General features: G+C 34.6%; 1 protein-coding gene across 1 annotated transcript in view; it reads left to right on the top strand.

The window, feature by feature from the left end:
• Positions 1–21,497, top strand: part of ATNUG2 (GTP-binding family protein) — a 43,521-nt gene that overhangs the window by 18,587 nt on the left and 3,437 nt on the right. Inside the window, exons 5-9 of the mRNA XM_089813299.1 lie at positions 9,289–9,390; positions 9,519–9,623; positions 9,803–9,931; positions 10,812–10,952; positions 13,235–13,335. Of these exons, the coding sequence (XP_089669425.1) occupies positions 9,289–9,390; positions 9,519–9,623; positions 9,803–9,931; positions 10,812–10,952; positions 13,235–13,335 (578 nt within the window). The remainder of the gene's footprint in view (positions 1–9,288; positions 9,391–9,518; positions 9,624–9,802; positions 9,932–10,811; positions 10,953–13,234; positions 13,336–21,497) is intronic.

Raw genomic sequence — 21,497 nt, 5'->3', positions numbered from 1 at the left:
TGCATGAATGGTCCTCGTTGCTCATCAAAGGCTACATGACAACCGTAGATGAGACGAGATGTCTCAACATCGATTATGCAGTAGGCTCTGTAAAGACTACTGTATCCAGCAAGCACGAGTTTCTGACTCTTGGTATCCAACTTGGTGTGTGACGCATTAGGAATCCGAACAAAAGTAAGGAATAAAAAAACCTTCAAGTAATTGATTTTGAGCTTGTCACCTAACCAAGCCTCTTTCAAAGTTTTACGTTTGATTGCCATTGTGGGTGACTAGTTCAAAAGATAAACTGTAGTATTGACTGCTTCTGCCTAGAACTTCTTCGGAACATGTCTGTGTCTGAGCATGGATTGAGCCATCTCAGTGATTGTTTTGTTCTGATGTTCAACTACGCTGTTCTGTTGTGGTGTGTTGGGTGTTATTAACTGGGGTTTGATGCCATGAGTATCCAAGAAGCTAGAGAAATCATTAAAAAAAATTCCCCCCATTGTCTGATCAAAGAGTAATAATAGATTTCCCAGACTATTTGTCAACTGAAGGTTTAAACTTTTGAAATAGAGGAATGCATCTAATTTCTTTTGTAGGAAATACACCCACATTTTTCCACAGAGATAATCAACAAACAATAGAAAATACTTGGACCCAAGATATCGGCATGAACAAGCTAAAGTACTTGAGAAGCTCACCATGAATCGCTATTGGTGAAAGGTGTTTGATGTTGCTTCCTAGCATGGTATGCATCACAAACTCCAAGCTGTTGAGTTTGAATCTCTTGATCCAAGAACAAGCTCATCCCGAGCAAGTTGTGAGAGATAATGCACATTTAAGTGCCCATATCGCTGATGCCAAAGTGTGTTAACAGAAGACCATTGAGCAGCCATAGCTACGTCATGAGAATCATCAGAATCAATGAGTTGGAAAGGACCATGATCCTCAAGACCTAATGCAATAGTAGATTGAGTTGCCCGATCAGTGATGGTACATTGATGTGAATTGAAGGTGACATCCAAGTGTGGAGAATTTCGCAGTAACTGACCAAGAGTAGATTTAGTTCCATCCCTGGAACGTAGTACACATTGAGGAAAATGAGATTACTCCTAGCAAACTAAATTTGAGTGTTGCCTTTGCCGACAATAGTGCACTCTTCTCCACCACCAAAAATAACAAAAACATAATGAGATTGGTAGTCAGTAAACCAGTCTCTGCGGTGAGTGAAGTGATGAGAGGCACTTGAATCAATGTACTAGGCAGACCACTTGACATGATTTGCAGGTCTTTTAGCCATGAAGGTGTAAAAGGCAGATTCCATTTGCTCAGCGTGCTCTGCACTGTTTGCTTTGGACTGTGAACCAAATTGCTTAGATAGGGCAGCTAAATGCTTCCAATATTCAACCTTCATGTGCCCAAACTTGTGGCAATAGTTGCATTGAATGAATTTCTTCTGGAAGCCTTCTGAATTTGGAGCAAAGGATGTCTGCTGATGGGTACTTTGGATAATGCTCCAAAACTTTGCAGATGAGCATGATGCTCCAAAACAAACTACCAAAAGCCATGATTTTTGAGGTGAAAAATCAATCAAAACTGAACATGATTTTATGAGGTGAAAAAAAAATTAAAACCCAACTATACAAAGCTTCATTTTTTTTAAAGAAAAATGGTAAAACTTAACAGATGATTTTGGAGGAAAAAATTACAAACCCACAAAGGAATCCCACACAACTTTGCGAATTACAGAATCAAAAATTTTTAAGGGAAAATTTGTAGAAACCCATAAAAAACAATTAAGGAAAATAATATGAAAACCCACTAGAATTTTTAAGGGAGGCAAAACACGAGACTTTGCATGGTAAAGTAGCACATGCGAACAACATGCAAGTACGTGCAACAAACATCCAAATACATGCAATCCTCAAAAAGTAGAGACCTAGAAAATTTGAAGGGTGACCCAAAAGAGGGTTTGAAAAACCCAAAAAGAATGTGTCGTCAGTTTTTGGATAGGCTGGCTCGAAAATTGGGGCACAAAAATCGAGGCACCCCAAAAATATGATGACAACCCAGTTGAGTTGTTGAAAAATCCACTAAGAATTTGGAATCAAAAAAGCTTTTCCGAACTCAAAATTAGGGTTTTGAACAAAAACGGCACTGCTGCAAAAAAACCACAAAAATGGCAGAAATGTGCAGAAAAAATAGACGGATCTGAATAGAAATGGGTTGCAAAACTGAACCAAAAGTCGGTGGATTCAAATCTCTCAGAACAGAAACCCTAGTCGGATTATAGAGAGAGTTGGAAGCAAATATGCATGTAAATAATTTCAAAAATAAAAGGCAGATAATTTCAACCAAGAAATTATAATTATTTTTGGAAAAATTTAGAGTATTGGCTTTGATACCATATTACGAAGTAATTGTAAAATATTTGCTTGTTATTAACAGAGATCGAGAGGTCATATTGTACAAAAGAATGGAACAATGTTTCCTTAGGAAACGATTGTAAAGAATAGAAACATTCTATTCTAGCTAAAAGAAAGTTAAAAAAGCTACAACTAATTAAATATTAGAAACATTCTAATATTTACAATAGATTACAAATAGATTACCATGAACTTATAATAGACAATTATCTATTATCGTAATAATATGATGACAACTTACACGTGAACAACATGAATTAACTTTTTGAAGAGGCAATATTGTACAAAATGGCTACTTTCTTAATGCGGATCCGGATCCACCATAGAAGGGTCAAGTTGGAGAAATTGCAGTAGACTAATTAATTGGTTTTCTCTTGGTCCCTTAGACCATTGGGCTCATGGATGTCATTAAAATTTCTATTAGCAGAATTATTTCATGTATTCTCTATCATGACTTTAATTTAATATTTCATTATCACACTTTTAGCAGAAGTATTTCGTGTATCCTCCATACATTCCTTATTTCTCCCTTCTCTAAGCTTTTTTTAGATATATTCTATATATCTTTGTATTTCTTCATATCTAAATGAGAATTTCTCAATTTTTTGTATATATATATATATAGATTTTCATTCTTAGAGTTGTGTCCTTTCATAAACAAATAATTAATTATATTAATTATATATTATATAATTTTTGGATAGATAATTATATATATTGTATTAATAATAATATAAATTATTTTTTATTATATATTATTATTAATATTAATAATATTATTTTTTAATACTATTACATAATATATTTACTTATATATTAATAATAATATTTAATTCTCATATCTTAATAGTAATACATATTTATTATCTAACAATATTTTAATTATATGATTCTTATTTTGACAGGGATATCATAGTCCTCCCGTCTCAAATTTTGCTTGTCCTCGAGCAAAAATCATTTATACTTGACTTTTTTGTAGAACCATTATACGAAGCATATAATTGGATGTAGGAAGATGCAAGGGATTTAGGGAGTATACATCATAATGCGTGAAAACACAAAGCATACACAAAGTAGATACATAAATGCATGAAAACACAAAGCATACACAAAATAGACACATGAATGCATGAAAACGCAAAGCAGATACATGAATGCATGAAAACACGAACTAGACACATAATTCATGCTTTCTTGATTAATGCCTTACAATTCACTAGTCAAGAAGATGATTTACAAAATTTACTTCTTCAATAGAACCCTGTAACCACAAGTGATCATTAGTGCACATGTGTGTATATAAGTTTTAAGGAAAATGCAAGTCATGATAAGCTGGTCCCATACCAAGTCTTAGAGGCTTTGGCCCCATTGGCCTTGGTGGTATTGTTTATGCATCCACACGAGGATGCTTGTTTTGTTTTTCTTTTATTATCATTCTTAGTCGAGAAGAATACGTAGGATGTAAACATATTGTTTAGGCACTTGAGCCCATGGTCAATCCTCAAGGCATCTTACAGGGATGCTGATCCTTACCTATCTTGGAATTACCTATCTGTTGGACTAGCTTGAAACACGTTTGTATTCTCTTCGGATGCTACCTTTATAGGTAATTAATAAACTATATTTAAATTAAAAAGGTCATGTTATTCCAATTATAACTCTGGTCTAGAAGGAATGTTGAGATGCAGTAGGTTGCTTTGACACCAAACTCAACAGTCTTCCTCGGTTTTTGTGGATCTAAGCCCCTAATCCCATCTTGGAATGACCCCAAGGCAACTTGATCAAACAATGCTCCACAATGGTGCAAGCATAAATGCTAATATAACCTCTAGGCAACTTGATCCCATCTTTTATATTATATAACTTCAAGCATAAATACTTAAATCATCCCTGCCCCGAGCTGAAAATATGACTAGATACTCCTGCAAATAAGAAATGAGCTTCAAAAATGACGTAATTTTGTGGCTTTTAGTTGCTCAAACAATGCTGCAAATCCAAACTGCTATAAAAAAAAATGTTTTTGGAGGTTTAATCTCTGATTTTGCCACACGGGCAAGTGTTTTTCAACAACTCGCTGAGATTTTGCTAAAAACATGCCGAGTAATCAATGAGTGAGTTTTTATCAAAAACTCGGTGCCCCTGATCCTGCGAGAAGTATTTTGTGTATTCTCCATATATTCCTTATTTCTCCCTCCTTTAAGCTTTTTGTAGATATATTCTATATATCTTTGTATTTCTTCATATCTAAGTGAGGATTTCTCAATTTTTTGTATATATATATATATATATATATTTTTTTTTTTTTCATTCTTAGAGTTGTGTCCTTTGATAAATAAATAATTAATTATATTAATTATATATTATATAATTTTTTGATAGATAATTATATATATTGTATTAATAATAATATAAATTATATTTTTATTGTATATTATTATTAATATTAATAATATTATTTTTTAATACTATTACATAATATATTTACTTCATATATTAATAATAATATTTAATTCTCATATCTTAATATTAATACATATTTATTATCTAACAATATTTTAATTGAATGATTCTTATTTTGATAGGGATATCATAGTCCTCCCCTCTCAAATTTTGCTTGTCCTTGAGCAAAAATCATTTATACTTGACTTTTTTGTAGAACCATTATACTAAGCATATAATTGGATGCAGGAAGAGGTAAACTAAATTATTTCATAGTATGAATCTATGAATCTAGTATACTTGAGCATTGATCTATTTTCACGTTTATGAAGAAAATCATCACATTCACATTGAATTACTGAATTACAAAATAAAATTATGAAAACTCAAAATATAGATCATTACACTTTAAAGTTTGTAACATGATTCACTCGTATAAGAGTTTGTAAAAGGGTCGGTTTAGGGTTAGGAGGGAAAAAAATTTAAAAATCATTTAAAATGAAGTTGGACCTACTTAAAACACTTTTGGCTCGTGGATTAATGGTGGATCCTCCTGGATTCATGTAGATTTGAATCCTCGTGGGGTTGTTGCCGATTCGAGCAGGATTTGTACTGCGAATCTGGCTGGATCCACAGGGTATAAACATGGATACAGCCTCTAGGTTACAAATCTGGCAACTAAGCATACATGTCTCTTTTATTCCAGCAGAAAGCTAACAATACTCCAGCACTCCTTAGATCTAATTGAACACTAGAAAACATAAATTAAGCCAATTAAAACTAACTATTAAAATATGTGACTAGATTTAGAAATCCTCACACCAAACATAAATGTCAACAATAGCAGCTTTAAACACTAAATAAAGGATTGAACTGTGTATCCAATTGAAGAAGATTCAACTGACAACAACAAAAAAAGAACATAAAATGTGCCAGTTTCCAAGCAAGTTCTGAGTTTTACTTTTTGTGACTGTGCCAGTGATCATGAAAGCCCCTCTTTTTTTGTTCCTATGTGGATGAGATACCATTAATCTCAGTGAGCTTTTGAGATTTAATAGTTGACAGTATCAGAAAATTGATTAAATGGGCATCTCTCTCAAAGAAAGAATTCTGTTGTAAGGCGTTAAAACTGTATTTTTGAAATTTGCTTCTAAAGAACTGTACCGAAAAATTGCCAATATAAGAAACTAATGGTTCCTCATTTTAGACTTATATGCCATAAAATTCCAAGGCTGACAAAATGATTCGTTCATGATGCTATTCTGTTTAGTGTGCCTACTCAGGGATGGGTCGGGGGATGACAGGGAGACAGCTATTGAAATACTATTTAAAGATTGATATTTGAAAAATAAATTACAAAAATACAGTGAATCTAGAAGCAATTTAATTTTAACATGGACTGTGGAAAATAAATACCAATAATCTAAAATTTATCAAAACTGAGTAATAAAAGCCTGTATAAAGTTTTAATCATTGTATGGCATTTTGTACGAGAGATGAAATTGTAATACTTATCCACCCTTATCTTGTGTAGAAATTTGACTGTTGATCAAGACTCCACTATTATACTTTTAGGATCATTGTCTGCATTACTTGATGTCTCAATGTCATTTGTGTAGTAATTTATTTGAGGAGATTCTCATACTATTTCTGCAGGTGCTGTTTTCAAAGTTGATAAAGCCTGTTGCTATTCATCATTTGATAAAGATGAGCAGTATGCATCAAATGGTTAAAATATATACGTCAATCGCAGCCAAATCTTGAATGGGCCATTTTATAGCATCAGTCAGGAGCTCCAGAATATTCCCAAGTGAGGGATTAATGAATAAGTCAAAGAAGTTGCGGAGCCAGTGTGTGTCAGATATCCAAGCATACTCACTAAATTTTTGATGAATATCCAAGCATATTCACTAAATTTATGATGATTACTTTCTAAATCATTTGACTGGAACCGTGGTAGCAATTCTCAGAATAGAGATTAACTTGGTAAGCCAAAAATATAAATGGAATTTAATCACTTGGTATATGACCCCACACAACCAAAAACAATTTTGATTTTTTGCTTTCTTAAATTGGAGTGAGGATCTAGGGTATTGTGGAAAGTAATAAGATAAAGAATAAGTACCAAGATATTTGATATTAACAAAGGAGTGAAAGTCTCCTTAAATAAGAGTTACAAGAGATCTATCCTCTAAGGATAGGAACCCGATCCACAACTAGGAAAGCAGATGACAACTGAAGGAATAAAGAATGTGTCTTAAGTCTATCATAATGACTTAGTTGATCATTATAAATTAAACATTACAATATTTTTTTGACATAGGGTTGGCAGCCCTTGGTGGATTTGAAGACCAATATCCCTAATGGGATCTAGGGTTATTGGCCTTCGTGCATTACCAAGCCTAAATTAAAGCCTCCAAGTTCACAGGGATCTTCATGGCACTTGTACAAACTTTTTGTGTTTCTTCAATTTTTTTTTAATGTTTAAATGAGCTCATTTAAAACAATCTGCAGGCAATTTCCACTTCTTCTCTATGTCTTTTGGTGCTTCACTAGATTATGTGCTTAGGAATCTATAATTTCTTCTGTATGTCTTGGTTGCCCCCCTTTTATTTAGGTTCAGGTTTAGTTTTTATTTTTATTTTTATTTTGGACTTTGCCATCTCCGGATGTTCTTCCAGAGTGGAACATCCCTAGGGACAGACATCAATAGGAGTACCACCCAAAGGGGATCATGATGGGGATGTTTTGTCCCCTTCGTTCCACCCTCAGGATGTCTCTGCACTGGGAAACAGGTTGAAATCCCCAAGGATGTGTGGATGAGAAAGATAAAATAGGAATGAGTAAATGCACATACCTTTCCCTCTTCCTGAGGATGCCAGGGTAATCCTCCATAGGGGAACATCCCTTTGAACATCCTTGCATCTGTGGGGCTGTCTCGAGGATGAATCCTGTGGAGTTACCACCCAGGAAAATGGTAGGGGGATGCCTTGACCCTGTACTCCTATCCTTGAGTCACCCCCTTTCCAAGCAATAGGATAAAAACCGGTGAATGAGGAGATCTGTATTTCGCTCTTTTTCTACTGTGATGCAATGAGTCGATGACTTGGATTCCATACTGATCGGAGAAGATTATCAATCATAGAACATGGGTAAAGGAGAGTCCGATGCTATAAAGACTGAAAGTTCAATAGCTTTTGATCATTTATTGGAAGTATCCAACATTGCTTCATACAATGGTATATGATTAAGATGTTTTTGAAAACTAAGGTTTTTTGACGAATCAGTTGGAAAATATGTATGGATGGCATTCAGGATACGCTTTGGCTATTTTTCATAGAAATGCTTTTGGGGTTACAAATCTTGTTCCACAGGTTTAGATGGGAAATAAGAAAGGTCTACATGCCAAAACCAATATGATGGAAAGAATTGTGAATATGAATAGGATTAGTTTTGGCTTTTGAGGTTTGAATCAACCAGTTTTATGGCTTCATGAGCAACTTTCTACAATTTATATATTTACAACGGTCAATTTTATTGGTCATGGAAAGACCATTATTGGAGGATGAAAAATGAGCTCTATTAGAGGTTTCTGTGTTTGTAATATATTATTGACTATTATAGTAAAAATGCTGTTGAAGTGGAAAATTGGGTAGGATACCAAGTCAGGATATGGTTATTTATTTGGATGTTGGAAGGTGTTCATCTGTTTGGTAGTTTTTAGATACAGTTGGCAATATAGCAAGCCTCAAGGATGCAGTATATTTTACAGTTGGCAATATTGAAGGCCTTAAGGATGCAATACTTATAACATAAAGTGGGATCTGGACATCTGCTTTTTAATCATTTCATTTAGATATGTTATTTAGGGACGCATTCCCATCCCTTGGTACCTCATACCTATCTTAATGCTATATTTCCTCAAACATCCTAAGGATTTTAGGGGTGCTCCTAGGAGTTTCCTTCCCTTTGCACTGGATTTTGCTGTTACCACTTACCAATTCCGACTCTTCAAAGATGACCCAGAGGAACATATTATTTATTTTGGACGCAAATAATTGTGCGTTTGGTTACTTTCAGAAGGAGCTTTCTATGAAACTTATCTCACTTGAGCTAATTCTCCACTTTTAATATGACTTCTATTTCTCTGGATTGTATTATCAGATGGCTTCACATTTAATCAACTTATCTGTTCCTGTAATTTTTTGTGTAATGATGGCAGTCAATAGCAAAGATGAATAGGGAGAATAATTAATTTGATTATTGTTTTTTTGAGATTGTGTTAGTTGTTGATGCTTTTCTTTTGTATGTGGATTGGGTGTAGCATGTGTAACATATCTGTCTGTAATTTCATATCATGTTATAAGCTTGAATATATATACTCCAGTGTGTAGCAATATTGCACATCAATATGATCTAGCTTGAATTTCTTCTTGTACAGGTCTTGGATGCAAGGGACCCTCATGGCACTCGGTGTCATCATCTTGAGAAACATTTAAAAGAAAATTGCAAGCATAAGCATCTTATTCTTTTGTTGAACAAGGTATAATTGAGAAGATTTTATTCCTTAAGTGCCACTTTTGTTCTAAAAAAGTGTTTAAGAGCTTATTTACAAGGTATTTTTCTAGGATTGTTGGACAATTTTTATGTCACTTTATTCCTTTGTTTTAGTGTGACCTTATCCCTGCGTGGGCCACAAGAGGGTGGTTACGTGTACTCTCAAAGGAACACCCTACTCTTGCCTTCCATGCAAGCATCACGAACTCATTTGGCAAGGTATTTTCTTTGCTGAAAGAGAAATTGGATGTACTGGAATTTTCTGTTTAATAAAAGCTCATTATGATGATAGCAATAATTTGTGTTAATCAGTTCTGAGCACTGTGTTGGATTTCTTTGTACATAATCTTGATAGCTGATACCATGTTTGAATGATTCACATTTTTATTCATGGACAGGGTTCACTTCTTTCACTTCTTCGACAGTTTTCTCGGATGAAGAGTGATAAGCAAGCAATATCTGTTGGCTTTATTGGGTATCCCAATGTTGGCAAATCATCTGTAATCAACACTCTTAGAACCAAAAATGTAATATTTTATTTCTTTATCCCTTTTTATTTCCTGCAAAACTCTTCTACGTGCAGTCTTCTACATTATTGTTTGAAAATAATATTATCTAGGGGTCCATGTTCATTGATTTATGGGAGCTCCCCCTAAAAAATCAGTTGTTTGGCTTTGGTTCCATTCATATAAAGACAATTTTATTTTTAATTGAGTATTGATTCATTCTAAGTATGTTTTATAAAATACCATGGAATCATACACCATTTCTAGAATCTTGTGGCATCAATCACACAAGGAGAGGTCACTGTACTGTTGATATTTCCTTTGTTATGATTTTGCTAGGACTACAAATTAGGTGATCTTGTCATTTCCCAAAATATGAAAATGTTTATGTAAAGCATGCCATTGCTTTTGAGATACATCTTATTTATTGACTAGTGTTATCAAAAGTGCTGCATAGGTTTACAGGGTATGGTATAGTTCAAAACCTTAGACTTAGCACGACCCTGGCAGGACAGAAATTGCCTAGGACCTGGGACTCTGAGTTCTGTGATGGGGATATTTATACAAAAACACACACATTAATTATATGTATGTGTACAGAGAGAGAGAGAGAGAGAGAGAGAGAGAGAGAGAGAGAGAGAGAGAGAGATGTATGCAATGTAGCATAAGATAGCAGCTTTCTTTGGCCTGTTTTTTTTCCTTGAAAACTTATCCATTTTTTAATACAATATGTTGTTCAAGTCAGAAGACCGAATGATTGATTTGGAACAAACAATGCATCTCCTGGTTTCACTTGTTGAATGTTTTGGATGATATCTTATGTTTATGCTCGTCTTACATAGTCAGTAGTATTAGTCCAAGTCTCCAAGATACTATTGTTAATCTGAACTGAATTTTGCAGGTTTGCAAAGTAGCACCTATACCAGGAGAGACAAAAGTATGGCAGTACATCACTCTTACAAAACGCATTTTCTTAATAGACTGTCCTGGGGTTGTCTACAATAACCATGATTCTGAGACAGATATTGTTCTCAAGGGAGTGGTATAATATGCACCCTAATCCCAGAAATATTCTTTTATGCTTTACTATTATTCTTGTACTCAAGTTTCAAGGTTGTGCTGATCTCTTTGTATATTGCATCAATATCTCCCATGAACTGAAAACTTACAAAACCTATTATTGCAGTGCTTTTTCATATCTTTTTATTATGTTATTCGTTAACATGGCCTTGGTGCTTAATTGATGACTGAATATCTGTAGTTTTCTACATTGTGGGAAAATATTTTTGTTTGAGCTTTGAACTATTGCAAGAGTTCCATATAGATACATCCACAGTAGGAGGATGTTCCTGAGATTGAGGATTTGGGGGAAATGTTCCCTCATAGTACTACCACCTGTTGGGTCTTTTGCTTGCTATAAGGCAAATGCCATTACATAGTAATTGCAATCTTCAACTTCTTGAAAACTATATTACCTTTCATGGGGCTCTCATAGAGATGTTATATTGTGGAGTTTGCCTTTTAGACTTCAATTCACCTTAATTTATATATTAGCACCACCCCACACACCTCGGCTCTGCTGTTGTCCCTGTGGTCAGCTTGCCATCCCGAAACTTAGGCTCTTTCCCCCTCCTCTGAAACCTATTCTCCACGTCTGTGCATCTTCTTCTCAGGGAACTCCGTAGAACTATGACTTTCATGTTAAAGTAAATATGTTTTCATGTTAATTTAAATACATAGTAATCCATAGTAATTAAAAAAACACAGTAATCTAGAATCCCTACCAGGCCACCTATTTTGGAAGTGGCTTATTATTATTTATGACTTGAGATTGCAGGTCTGAGAATGATATAGTGTTCTACGCACAACCTTATAAAACAAGTCTTAGTATGATTGCATATGAAGTCATCTCCTAAAAACTTGTCAAATAACAATAAATTTTGTATTGGAGAACAATAAAGCAATACTGAAGAGGGGTGTGCATGTGTGAATCAGTATTGCTGATATTTATTAATTTTTTTGGTATTTTAAAACACTTGAGCAATCACATAGGAAACACAAAATGAAGACACCAGATATATATCTTGTGGGAAACCCTTTAGGGTTAAAAACTTTGGCATTAAAACACTTTTATTAACAACTAGTGGGACAAACCCAGCTTACAAGAGTGAGCACCAACTCTAATTGACTGAAGCACCAACTCCAGATGCTGAAGGCACCATCCTCAAGTAGAGTACCAACTCCAGAATAAAACTCAGAAATCACTGAAACTGAAATAACATTTCTTTACCATAAATGCAGTTTCAGGAAGAATATCCATCTCTGTGCAAAAATTTAAAATTCTTTACACGGCTCAACTCTCAAAAGACTGTTCTAATCCAATAGTCACCATATAAAGACCATGCCACTAACCTGATAACCTACAATCACACTCTTATAATGTCAACACTTCTAAATTTCAGAATCCCTTACACATATTCCAAGCAACATTGCATCAACACCACCCTTTTAAAAAAAAGGGCACACACACACAAATCATAACTGTCTCAAAATGATATCGCCCAGCACATCGTCAGTGCAGCAACTCAGTCACATAAGTGTAATGCACAGCTTCAGGAAAGTTCTTGGACAAATGGCACGGCCAACCATATAAATACCTCACTTCAAAGTTCAAACTATATACGCAGCTCCAATACTAATATTATTATCCTACAATGATATACATTTGACTATTTCACCAAACAGCTCCTCTCTTTGCATTCACAGAACTCCATTCATATGACAATTAAGAAATAACTATGCAGTTTAGGCTTGACATAATCATACCAGGACTTTCAGTTAACACATATATTAATGTGTGCATAACCACACAAATTGTTGCTATAACATACACCTGGAGTCATTGGAAGTGGGGATAATGCTAGCAAGTGAAAACCAATAAAAAACTTGTTGGACTCTTGCACATGCAGTTTTGAATTCCATGACAGTTAGCATCAGCTTTTGTCCACTTTGTCTAGATCAACAAAAATGAAAACCAGGATTTTCAAGAGGAGGAGATTTGTTTTTTCTTGTATGAATCTACTGAAGAGCTAGTTGAGATGTGTTTCTAATACATTGCTTTTCTCTGTTTGTTGTAATTTTGATATTTTGAAATAAGAATATTGCTTATTTTTGTCTTCCCTGTATTCAACTATTATACATTCCATGCCAGCTAACTGCTTGAAAATTCTTTTGTTGCAATCAAATTCTATCTATCACATTGAGATTCTCGCAATCCACTGTAATAGACTCACTTATGTGTTGGATATTCTTTGTCTTTACCAGGTTCGTGTTGCAAATTTACAAGATGCAACTGAACATATTGGCGAGGTTCTTCGTCGAGTGAAGAAGGATTACCTCAAAAGAGCATACAAATTAAAGGATTGGTAATCTTTAACTGTCATATCTGACTGTTCTCTTGCCTAGTATGTCTGGAATATTTTGTCCAAACTCTTTTTGTTATCGATCAAAATTCCATTTGGGCAGATATCACTAAGGATAATTTGTTTGAAAATTATAATCTTGGTTGACCATTGACAAAATAATCTCATGATTTAAATTTATTTATTTATTATAACATACATGGGTTTAGAGTCCTAGACTGCATCTTGGATTAGATTATCAGTTGTTTTTAATATATTGTTGGACACTACATGGCTGTCATATTTCACATTCTTCTAGTTCAGTAAAAGTAACATGCATAGTTATGGACATCACATGTTAGGAAATTGTTGGCATTTAACATTAAACATACTTTCATTTTTTCTTAGTCAATGTCAAGATTAATTTAATTTTTGGTCTCACTTGAATGTCTAACTGCATGGAGAAATGACAACAAATAAAATCCTCAAATTAATTTTGTATACGTCATGCTGATTTTTTGGTTATCAAAATAAGGAGTTCTTTTGATTTGGTTTCACCATGGTTGTCAAAGTTAACACAATGGAATCTGTTTGATATCTAGCAAATTTGGGAGCTATCAGCTTTAGCTTTTCTGCATGGTTCCATAAGCACTTCGTAAGAAAGCATATCTTGAGATTTGTTGATTGATTTTGCTGGGTTTCAACAGAAATCTCCCAAGCCTTGCGTCTTGCTTTTATCTTGTGTTTCGTAGAGTTTTGGGAATGGGGACATACAGAAACATGGGTTGGGAGATAGTAAAAATTCCTCCTGATTTTGGGGATGGCTATTAAAACAGTTGTTATAAAACATGGACTCGGCAATTATTTAGCAGGCCTAGAAATATTAAAATTCAAGAGTAAGCAAAGTTTGTGAAACTTTAGAAAATAAATAAATAATTTTTTTTTTCTTCATAAATACGTATATTATTGATTTTCATTTCATACAAACCAAAATTAGCATTTAAAACATATCATAGATGAAAAGGTGAGCTCATCACCTGTGTACATGCCAACTTCAAGTTTCAGTATCAATGAAAACTATAATTATCAATATTGTCTATATTTACTAAGCTCAAAATAGTCTATTGCCACTGTGTGGGTGTTGCAGAAGATGGTATAGCCACAATATCCTCAAAAGGTGCCCCATCCTAGTAACAGGATTAAGTTGTGTATTTAAGGAATATGCCATTACTAATGCAGTCATGGCTAGAAGGTCGAGTTAGGGATTATCCAACCATGTGGCCAAACACAAACACTCACAATGAAACTCAATGATATAATAGATAAACAAAAATGTTGTTTTATTGATTCATAGTCACATATACATTTAGAATCTTGCCACAAGGGCTTACATGAATCAATCATTAAAAGAATCACAAGCACAATTGATGTGTGAATTACAGCCTTTTGAGCTGATATGTAATACACGTCTTTTTTTCTGTTATTAACTCATTGAGCTTGAACTCAAATTATGATCTCAAAATTTAATTCTTCAATGAAGTTTGATGAGATCTATATAGAAAGTTCAAGCAAATAGGATGGTTTTTGCTGATCATCAAAGTGGCATAATGTTATGTACGTACAAGAGCTTGTTTGGAATGAATCTATACGCAGAATATGCATAACAAAATCTGATGTGGCTCTTATCATCTACCTCCCCGAGATCAATAAGATTTCTTATGTATTGAAATGATGACACAAAGCCTTTTTGTATACTGCAATTGTCAACTGGGTTTTTTGAAAGTATTTGACAAGTCGCAACATTTCTAAAGCAGTCATGATTAGAAGGTCAAGTTAGGGATTATCCAACCATGTGGCCAAACACAAACACTCACAATGAAACTCAATGATATAATAGATAAACAAAAATGTTGTTGTTTTTTTTTTGATGAATAGTCCCTTCCTTATATTAAAATAAATACAATAAAGTTACATATTCATAAAAAAAGGGGCCGGGGGAAACAGGATCACCCCGTGAGTTCATACTGCCTAAGGCCGGATATGACCTATTCTTAAAAAAAAAACTTCAGAAAACAAAAACCCTCAGGCTGCCAGCGCAGTGGCAGCCGAGGGAGGAGGATCCTTATCATCAGATCCCCACCTAGGGGTGGGGTGAGCAGATGGCTCAGGGGGAACCCATCCATCAGCAGCAGCAGCATCATCTTCTTTTTCTCCCTCAGGCTTGGGAGGAGAAATGGCTAAATTCAGCCGAGGGAACAGCCACTTGGGGTCTGAATGTGCAGAGGGCCAACTGGTAGTAGGAGGAGCAGGAGGAGCCATTGGGGACCACCCTGAACCAGACCTCCGCGGGGGCGAGGCGGAGCAGTGCCGACCACCAGAGCTTTCATGAGTCAGCCATTAAAAGAATCTCAAGCACAATTGATGTGTGAATTACAACCTTTTGAGCTGATATGTAATAAACCGCTTTTTTTCTGCTATTAACTCAATGAGCTTGAACTCAAATTATGATCTCAAAATTTAATTCTTCAATGAGGTTTGATGAGATCTATATAGAAAGTTCAAGCAAATAGGGTGGTTTTTGCTGACCATCAAAATGGCATAATGCTCTGTACGTACAAGAGCTTGTTTGGAATGATTTTATGCGCAGAATTGCAAAATGAAATCTGATGTGGCTCTTATCATTTACCTCCTTGAGATCATTAAGATTTCTTATGTATTGAAATGTTGACACAAAGCCTTTTTGTATACTGCAATTGTCAACTGGGTCTTTTCAAAGCATTTGACATGTCACTAACATTTGGCAGATGACTAGTTTTGAGGACCCATGTTGAATCTGTTTCAGAATCAATCATCCTGGAGCTTTAATGTCAATTTGGAAGGATCGCAATGAAATGTGATGATACGTGGTGTCCCAAAATGGGATATTAGTTTGAATTTTGATGTGTTGAAAGAGTGACTGGAACTAGAATATGCCTTTCTAGTGAGAAAAATCCTTGTGGTGAGTATGAAGACTAGAATCTTATCAGTGTCCTGCAAAACAAATATAAATGTGAGAAAATCTTTTTGGTGATGCAAAATTGTTCTTATACCTTGGATAACTTTGAATCAAACACCTTGATTAATTGGAAAAGTGAGTCCCTTATTTTGGGATGACTAGAGGAAAACAAAAACCAAGATATCCATTATTTTGATCAACATTCCCTTCCATTTTTCCAAATATTCTTCATAATTTTTATATTTGGTGCTCATTCCAACTCTATTGTCAAATGTATTTACAATTTTCTCTGCTTCTGGTTTTGATATTTGATTTCTCCAATCCACCTATGCACACTCATCTCCCAATATTGCTTTACGATGTTCATAAAAATTCTGGATTGTTAAATACTTCTGGTATACTTCAACTTTTCAATAATTTAACTTTATATGCATATCCTAAATCAAATTTCCTGATAATTCTCCAGGACTCTTACTTTTTTCAACACAGCCTGTCATGTTTGTGGTAAAAATCTCACTTCCCTTGAATATGCCTCTTGACACAAAAGTTTTCACACATGCTTGAGGTATGACCCTCGAGCAACCTTGTGTAACATGGACACAACCTTCAAGTGTGGGACTTGCACTTTGAGTCTGAATATCTGGAAAAGGCCAGCTTTCTTACAATTAGGATGTACCTAAAATATAACTTGAGGGAAAAGGGAGAAGGATTGCATGAAAATTCAATGCTGAAAGGGAAAGGTGATGCACCAGATTGAAAATACGGTTACTATCTCTGCTTATAGATGCACTAAACATCAATGGAACACCAAACTACATAGGCTCTAAACTTCAATCTATCTCCAAAGAACTTGTACGAAGGTTAAAACTAATGAAGTACTGCTGGGAAACAAGTTCACAAGATAACATTCAGCAGCATATTAAACACAACATGCATACTGAGAACATAGACAAGAATGTCCAACACAAGGCAGAAAAGTTCACAAGGTAGCTAAATGGAAGAACAGGTAAAATACATATTTCATTGATGAAAGGCAAAAGGAATTATAGTTCAGAACATAATGCTGCTGCAAAATGCAAACAGAGAAGAACCATAAAAATATGTACAAGGCTGCCTTTTAAAGAGATTAGGCATAACTCAGTTACAACAGTGATGTTCAAACTCTATCTACACTAGAGTTAAGTTACATACTTACAGTCAAGAAAATATCAGAAGAAATCTGATTCTATGTGTACATTTGATTGTGAGAGGACAGGAAATAGCCAGAAATGAAGGAACAAATAGAATAAATCAAAAAAACATGTGATTTCCATGTGTATCCGATCCATGAAATGACATGAAATGGGCCAATAAATGTCCCTGCAATCAAGAAAATCATGTCCATACCCTCTGCAAGTGGCAACATGGGAGGGAAAAGTGTCTACTTTGCGTGTAAAACCCAAAAAATGCAGTTCGGCAAATAAATATTCAGCTCTAATGTCGTATCACAATCAAGGGGTAAAAAATAACACAAGCATGAAAACACAACATTTTCGGCCTTCACACCATCGCACCAAATATTTCTGTCTTTCCAAAAGACATGCGATCGTGTAAAAATATCGAAAAACCCACAATAGTTTTGACTTTCGCATCATTGCAGCAAGATATTCTATCTCCTCATATTGACTTGTGACCATGCAAAAAGTCAAAAATACATTGCAATTTCAGCTCGTGAATGTTGAAGGGCCAAAAAACTCTTCCTATGATAAGCCAAACTCATTCAACGTTGAACTCCTATGATGTTCTAAAATACACTATGTTTTCGAGCGCAAGAGGATATGCTGAAAATACACACCATACCCTAGCCAAAAATAACATAACATAGCCCATGAAATATGTCTTTGATCGGTTATCTGTAATGGGCTAAAGGGTGACTAAAAATGTCGACAATACGATCACTTCATATCCCATCACAAGCTCTTTATGTCCTCTCTTCTCATGAACCTTTTCCTTAGAATTCACCTTCTTTATGCATCAACTTCATGTGATCTATAAATTCTTCTACTTTTGCACTTCTCTTCTCCTAATTTCCCTGTTTAGATTTTGATTCCAATTCGAGTTTGAGAACAATATTCACCTACATGGCAAATTTTTGAAATGGAGTTTTGGGTTTGTTAGTACAAAAACAATCTAAAAATTACAACACACACATACATGCACACTTGTTGGAATATGTATTTGAATGGTGGTCCATAGTTCAATTTGGTTCTATACCTATTTGACTAGTCATTGCATTTGGTCAATGACTACTTTTTAGGAAACATGTTGAATCTATGTAGAGTCCAACCATCCTAGAAACTCTAACATCAATTTGGAAGAATTGCAAAGAAATGTGATGTTGCTAATTGACATCTTAGTCATGAATTTTGATATGCTCTAAATTGGTTTCGGAGCTACCATGTTTGTGGTGAGGATAGTGTATTTGCAATAAGAGTATTAAGATTGGGACTGTATAGAAACCTATATAGCAAGCAAAAGTATGAAAGAAAATTGTTTGGGTGATTGCAATATTGCTGTTACACCTTGAATCCTCCCGCATTGGATTTTTAGATCACAATTTTACGCTTATAGAGTTTTCTAATAGAGTAAGAGAATTGTATCATTTATGAGCTTTGAAGGTTGTAATTTCCATATTAATTTTGCCTATGATTCAATGAAGGTTATGGCCTCATTTTGGAGCAACATCAAATGCTCCAAAATTACTGAAAATGGACATTTTGTGATTCTTGAAGATGGAAAATTACTTGAACCTTGTTTTGTAAAAACCTTCAAGACAAATCTGGCCGAGTTTTCAAATTTTTTATAGTTCACTGTTCCCTAGATTTCAAACTTCATACATTAAGTTTGGTGAAACTTGTCACTAAGCTTGTAGGTTGCCACGTAAGTAATCCTGTGGTCAAATCCCATGATGGATATTTGTTGTGTTGATTGTGTTGGTACTCTGTGGAAATTGTGATGTGTTGTATAAAGCCACGTTACAAGACTTAGCAAATCCCGAGGTGAGCCATGCAAAATGACGCCAGTGGCCTCTTGCCTCGGACTCGGTTGAGTCCTAACTGAGTTACTCGGCCGACAGTCAGCATGCGAAGAGCACAATTTTTTTTTTTTTTGTTTGTTTGGTATGTAAACATTCTAAAGCATAAGTTATACTTAAAGAGGTCATTCTATCATTTGCAAACAAAAAGAATAGAGAAAGAAGAGTCGAGGGAAGAGTATTTGGGTTTTGGGAGATAAATTAGTAAATCGGTTGGCTCTCATCTATCAGTTGCTGATTGTTTGTGCCACTTTGTAGCTTGCATATAAGCATTGATAGGAGTTAAAATAAGCATTTGGAGGAGGCTTCTTTAAACTTGGTTTACATTTCCATTTCTAGAGCAAATTTGAAGAGGTAGACATTTGATATATGTTTTGAACTTTTGATTCCATGGATTGCATGTTCGATGGATATTGTAGACATTTGACAGTTACACTATATATCAGATTTCTATTATGTTATTCAGTTTAACTTTATGTAATTTCTTTTAAAAAATCGCATTTATACATACATTATCTATGAAAAGTTGTATATGTGTGCAAAGTAGCTTCTATTTATCTCAATTATTGTGTATTTGATGTTAATTGACTAAATGATGTATGAAAAAAATTTAAAATCTTTAAAAATCTTCAAATTTCATGGGTTTTTTAATTTGTCGAGATCGGTTGCCGAGTCCGAGTTCGAGTCCGAGCTTGGGCCCAATTCGGGCCTGACCAAGTTTGAGCTGAGTTCGAGGCTGGTAACACTAGTATGAAGATCGGGTCCTTGATTGTGGCCTCACCAGGGGCCAATTTAGTGCGCAAACTAATTAATTTCAAAAGTAATAATTTAATTCTAGTTTTTTATTTATTTTTGAAGAACATGTGATAGTTTGTATTGTTAAAAAAAATCATTGTTTAAAAATTGATGTGTGAGGTACATCACTGAGGATCAATTACCCTTTTGCAATTTGAAACTCCCTAAACCTTCTACCAGATATGGTCATGTAGATTTAAAATCCAGAGTTGGATGTAATGATTTTCAAAGCATTATGCTGATTTTGATATGCTATATCTTTGATAAATCTGAATTCAAATTTCATATGTTTGACATGAGTGCTGATCCCATATAGGGGTATAGTTTATATATCCTTGAGATGGGGTATTGTTCAATATGTTTTTAAATATTGATCAGAATGGAAGTGAAATCCACTTATGATGCCATAGGCTGGAACTAGCAAGGAGAATGCCAAATGTATAAGTATTTATGCAACATAAAGTATATTATGAACCCCCCAAGTAAAGAGGACCAATTTGGTTGAGATCCGAGGGGAGAGGGTGGGAATAATCCTGCAATGACAGAATATAAAATAGTAACTAAGTTAGCTCATGGAAACCTTTGTTTGGATTCTTGTTGTCAAGTCGAGCGGCGGGTTGATACTCTGACACTAGGATGCTTAGTGACAGGTCATTGGTGTCCTAGGTCTAATTCTAGGGTAGGTAAGGCTTTTCTCGATTGAGATTGCATTGGGGATATTCAAGGGTCGACATTTGGGAGGTTAAACACTTGGAAATGTTTCTCCTCTCCACCATATGCCAAGACATGCAAAGGATTGAGATAACATATGCATTCAAATATATGCTAGTAATAGGTATTTTACTTTCATGAATTTCAAATTACAAGTTGAAGATATGTTAGATTGATTAATATCATTTAATCAGTTATTCCCTTCCATGCTTAGAAGTTAGTTTCCTCTTCAATGTATTCAGACAACAGTTAAATCAGTTAATTTTCCAATTGAACATGAAATATATCTGTATGCATGAGATAGGCTTACTTGATGGTTGTTATAATTGTCCTTCATTTATGTGATAATAAATATGAACGTATCTTGCAACCATATTTAATTGCCATAATTAGCAATGAGAAAAAAGAGTGATACAGTGGTATTTTGGTGCCCTAAATGGTATTGGTCATTATGATACAGTGGTATTTGATGCCCTAAATGGTATTGGTCATTACGAAACAATGGTATAACTTTTGTGCCCTAAGTGTTATATGAGGACTAACCTAGATTTTGCAGATGCTACCCAGGCGGATTTCAGTTTTGAAATTTAGGGTATGGAAAACTTAAAATCC

The sequence above is a fragment of the Cupressus sempervirens genome, chromosome 2, assembly GCF_028749045.1.
Source record: "Cupressus sempervirens isolate cs-2001-9-10 chromosome 2, ASM2874904v1, whole genome shotgun sequence".
Classification (NCBI taxonomy): domain Eukaryota; kingdom Viridiplantae; phylum Streptophyta; class Pinopsida; order Cupressales; family Cupressaceae; genus Cupressus; species Cupressus sempervirens.
The sequence above is the reverse complement of the archived record's forward strand: the minus strand, read 5'-3'. Positions and strand labels throughout refer to the sequence as shown.